The sequence below is a fragment of the Sinocyclocheilus grahami genome, unplaced genomic scaffold, assembly GCF_001515645.1.
Source record: "Sinocyclocheilus grahami isolate Dianchi unplaced genomic scaffold, SAMN03320097.WGS_v1.1 scaffold685.1, whole genome shotgun sequence".
NCBI classification, from domain to species: Eukaryota; Metazoa; Chordata; class Actinopteri; order Cypriniformes; family Cyprinidae; genus Sinocyclocheilus; species Sinocyclocheilus grahami.
In genome coordinates, this window is record NW_015505864.1 from 240,843 (window position 1) to 246,406 (window position 5,564).

Genomic DNA, 5,564 nt, shown 5'->3' on the forward strand with positions numbered 1-5,564 from the left:
ATAAGAAAAAATCGGTTTATATTCACTTAAGACTACTGTTATTATGCAGTTTCCAGAATTTTACTTGAATATATTTTACCCAAGTTAAAACATTTGGAATTATACTGGAAAACAAGAAAAATACTGATAGAGATAATGAAGCTATACAACAAGATAATGGAGATTTTCCATCAGGAAAGTGTGGACTTGTTGACCATTTAGCCCTACAAATTAAAAGTGACGTGCATCATTTTTGTGCCACTAGTCGCAACAAATTGTGTTTTTAATAAGGTTTAAAAGTTTTAATAACATTTAAAAGTAACGTTACCATAATATTTTGAAAAATGATAAATAGAATGTTCCCCTAATGATTTCTCTAAGTGCGTAATTTTAGTTGCAAAAAAATTGAATGAAAAACATACTGAAACAGGTTTCCTAACACAGGTTTTCAGCTGTCACTGGTATAACAAATAGTAATGATTGGAAAAATTTCTACAAATGGCTTACTTGTGTAAGATTTAGACAATAAAATTAGACAATAAAATGGAGTCAGATTTTAATTGAACCTAAATTTAATAACTTTGGCCAAACACGCAGGAAACCAATTCGTGGACTTTACACTTACATTATTTATATTGTAACAGTTGCAGTATATATCTTTTAGGTTGAAGCTTTTAAAAAGCTTTCTCTTTAATACTCATTATTTATTTATCTACCTCAGTGAGTGAAAAGGCGACGGTGCTTCAGGCCTGATTTATGTTCTTTAATATCTCACTCTGTGCTCATGACAGCCTGTAAAAATAAATCTGCATGGTGAATATCTGCCACAAATGAGCTCAGTCCTCTTTAACTTCAGCATAAATTACATTGTTCTCTTTGATAACACCACATGTGGACGTCCTTCTGGAGAAGGCCTCCTTTAAAACTCCCTCTCCCCTCAATTGTGTGAGTTTCTGTAGTGAATGAACAATTACTTAATCAGAATCAATGTCTTGCATTTTTATTGTCAGGAATGCAGGGGAATTGGCTTTTTCCTTATAAAACCTTTTTAGGGAAAAAAAATGCTGTTTTGGACATACATGACTGAATTTATGTTTGTAATGAAATAATAATAATAATAAAAAAACTTTTGATTAGTGCTGTCAAATGATTAAGCGCGATCGTGAATAAAAGTTTTTGTTTACATAATATGTGTGTACTGTGTATCTTTATTATAATTACAAACATATGCATGTAAATATTAAAGAAAAATGTGTTAATATATTAAATATATTAATATATAATATAAGACTATAAATATATACATGTATATACATGTAAATATTTTCAAAATATATACTGTATGGGATTTCAAATCAACATTTTTAAGAACTAAAAACTGTTAAAACACATTTTTCCAGAGTATAAAAGTTCCTAAGTGCATTAAACATTGGAATAAAAAAAATAGATAAGACTTTACTTTAACATTTACATTTTACTGTAGTAGTACACTAAACTCTATAAGAGTTAGCAGAACATTAAGAACATATTTTTGTTAGCTGGGATAATTTGGATGAATTTACTATTATTCTGTTATCAAAATGTTGTTTAAAGGTCAGTCAGTAAATCAGTCTAAATATTAGATAGCAGATAAAGCTTTTAACACTGGTAAAAATGTCAAAAAAAAAGACATGGACAATTTAATTTGCAACTTTATGGTCTGATGATACAATTCTAAGTATGGAATTGGAATATGTATGGAAGTATGGATTATTTACCAGGCAGTATCTGTATTTCTGCTTCTTCACTGGTCTTGGTGGGCCCAGCGTTGTCGATCACGCAGCGGTACAGGCCTGCATCTGCCTCTGTGGCATTACTGATGACGAGAGCACCACTGGGCAGCGTGAAGACTCTCTGGTCCAGCTCAACCAGCTCTTTGTTTTGTTCCCAGCGGATGAAAGACACCAGGTCTGGATTCACCTCACAGTTCAGCATGTGACTGTCACCCAGCCGCACCGACGCGGCTTCCGGCTGACTGAGGTACCGTGGTATCCCTGAAAACAGAGAGAAATCAGAAGAATCTGAACAATTACAATACATTTTGGTTTGCAATGAAGTTTCATCTTCTTATTAAGAACTGCATGCCATAAACAGAAAGTGTTAAGTACTTATTGTGCAAATGGATAAAGTGAGTATATGAAATAGCACTCACTTTGTTATATTGGCAAGGCTTTTGAAATGTTGAAATACCAATAACAATGCCTAAAGCTGTTTGCCTGTAGGCTAACATTTAATTTCTCCATTTGTGTGATCTATGCGCTTTAGAGGCAGTTATTGAATTTTGATTAATTGAAGACAACTGTAATTATTTGCACTGAGGAATCATGCACAATAAGATCATGTGTATTTAATAGTAAATACGGTCTATTTTAATTTCATGTTGTTCATGTTCATGTTCATGTTCTTTAAATGGTTAATTATTTCCTTCCATGCTCAGAGTTTCAATTCTAAGTTCAATAAGTGGCTCTTTAGAGGTAAAAAAAAAACAAGGGCACATTTTGCCCTCAAATCTCTGTAAATGAAACTGATGGTGCTGAAAAGTAGTCATGGCATACAAGTGAAATTACTCTGCATTAAGTTTGGGTGTATTTTAAGTTAACTATTTATGATTTAATTATTATCTTCCAGGTGACATACAAAATTAAACAAGATAAATGTGTTTATTTTTATCAATCAGTTCACACTATCCGATTCGTAACTCAAGATTCATCAATTAATTTATTTTACTCAATATAGCCCCCGTATAGCATTTTAAAGGGGTCATATGATGCTGCTAAAAAGAACATTATTTAGTGTATTTAGTGTAATGAAATGTGTTTATGTGGTTTAAAGTTAAAAAAACACATTATTTTCCACATACTGTACATTATTGTTTCTCCTCTATGCACCGCCTTCTGAAACGCGTCGATTTTTACAAAGCTCATCGGTCTGAAAAAGCGAGGTGTGCTCTGATTGGCCAGCTATCCAGTGCGTTGTGATTGGCCGAATACCTCAAGCATTTGACGGAAATGTTACGTCCCTCCCCATATTGTGTTGATGCCATGTCCGGCCGGAGCGACGAGACAAAAACATTAAAACCCATTATAAACGAGACATTTGTTGCATCCAGTGGGGACATAATTACTGATTATAATGATTTATACTGTCGTTTGCATTGCATCGCACCGCGTAAACATAAAACCATACCTGCATTTGTGATCGGAGAAATGACAAACAACAAGTGCTACTCCACACTGCCCAAAACTCACGTTTGAATCATCTGTGGCAAATCCTTTAAATGAAAACGTACTTACGTGAGTCAGAACTGCCGGCATTTTAGTCTAACGTTACTCTCCTAGGATCAGAAAACAGTCCTCCATAAAATGTGCCGGAGATCCACAGCACTAAGTTGATGTATTTCCTCAGTGACCAGCACGGATCAGCTCTAGGCATGACGAAGCGGATATCGTCCGCTTTTGGAAGACCAAACAAAGTAGTTTCGCTTTCACAACGAAGCACACAGCGTCTTCACGACATGGTGGCGGCGGCAACAATACTACAGTGAGAATAAAAGTTATGCCTTCTTTCTTTGCGTGAACATTTGGGTGGCGTAATGCTAATCTTCCCACATAGTGAGGTAGATATGTGGGGGCGTGTTCGAACGAGCCGTTTTAGGTAGGTGTGGCTGACTCTTAACTTTTATAAAGAATATCTCTTTGGATTTGAGACTTTAGTTTTTGCAAATTTACAGATATTCTTTATGCACCAAGAGCTTGTAACACTCCAAAGAGAAAGGAAAAAATGAAATTGCATCATATGACCCCTTTAATGTATTAAAATCCCTTTTTATATGTAAAAATATTTGCCTTTTGGATAAATATTGCTGTTTCCTGCTGGATTGTTATATTGGCACAAATGAAAATGTACTGGTTAATTAGTGAAAATCTTTTGATTTAAACTAGACTCATTATAATAATAACTACGTATGTATTTACTTAAAAAAAACAGTTTGAATCTACTTTGTTACAATGTTGGTTTGATTAACTGGTGGATTGATTTGAAACAAAACAAAATGAAACAAAACAAAACAAAACTGGGGTCTGTAGGATTTGTTAATATATTTGAGAGAAGTCTGCAATGCTAACCAAAGCTGTATTAATTTGAAAAAATACAGTAAAAACAGTAATATTGTGGAATATTCTTTCAGTTTAAAATAACTGTTTTCTATTTTAATATATGTTAAAATGTACTTTATTCCTGTGATGCAAATCTAAATTTTCAGCATCATTACTAAAAAAAAAATGACTGACCCCAAACTTTTAAATGATAGTGTACTAATAACTGGGTAAAAAGATCTGTAAGTGTATAAATACAGATGCATTTCATATTTCAGACATCTAATGCCAATTTGCTCCTTTTTCCAGAGCCATCATCTCATGCTCGGTAAAGTAAATGAAACATCACTATGAGATGTTAAATGACGCCTCAAAGTGATTGGCTTGCAGAGGCAGATGAAAAAATCCTGGAAAAGTCACGGACTGAATAAGACACTTCTAATAAAAACACTCTAGGAGGGTTTTATTTTGGGGGGGAGGCTGAAGAGGGTTCTGTATTTAAATCTTTATTTAAATGAGCTAAGTTCCTTGAGTCTTCCACATGAGTTTAGCACTGAAGCAGTGTAGTTGAGCTCATCGGAGCAGTAAGTTCATCACTTCACATTATGATGAGCGAAGCGTTGAGCACTTTGCCTAACATGGTTGACTCCACTTAATCACAGTTCCCTCTCATTCCACAGGGTAGCTGCTCATGTTTCTCTGCAGTATCTGCTTCCTGCATCATATGGAAGTAAAAATCACAGATATCAAAGAGTCACAAATCTCTTTAATATCCACCTTGTAAAAAAGAAGTACACTTTAGCCTACTTTTTAACAGTGTACATATTGTGAAAATAATAAAAGACTAAACTTAAGTACAAACTAAATGTAATATTTTTAAAAAGGTTAATTGCATGTTAATTGCAATTAAATGGAAATGTATTAACGTTTAAATTTATGTAATGCAATTAGCTAAATTATAGTGTTTTTTGAACCACTGAAGTAGGATTTTAGTACATATTTACATAGGCTATCATTTCATTTCTATTAAAACCCTTAAGTCATACACACAATTATAACGATGATAAGGTTAAACTTATTAACTTATTCACTTAATTTGATATTTTACAAAGTGCACTTTTTAAAAGTGTGCTTAAGTGACTTAAAAACAGTCAAGAAAGTGCACTCTCTTTAAGTACACTTAAGCATTCTTTTATTTAGAAGTGTTGTTATGTAAGCAAAACATTTCTTAAAATATACTTTTAAGTAGACTACAAGTGCATATTTAATTCAATACAATTAAGTACACTTATTTTCACAAGGACTAAACTGTGTAGACAACAGTCAGATTACTGTGCATGAACAGCAGCTCTATGCTTTAGTGTATGCGAATATATATATATATATATATATATATATATATATATATATACATATATATGAGAATGAAAATTTTGGGTGCAAAGGTGCAAA

At 33.1% G+C, this 5,564-nt stretch overlaps 1 protein-coding gene across 1 annotated transcript in view; it reads right to left on the reverse strand.

Moving 5' to 3' along the window:
* The window catches only part of LOC107559439 (neogenin), a 168,580-nt gene that overhangs the window by 72,497 nt on the left and 90,519 nt on the right, over positions 1 to 5,564 (reverse strand). Inside the window, exon 3 of the mRNA XM_016243267.1 lies at positions 1,737 to 2,012. Within this exon, the coding sequence (XP_016098753.1) occupies positions 1,737 to 2,012 (276 nt within the window). The remainder of the gene's footprint in view (positions 1 to 1,736; positions 2,013 to 5,564) is intronic.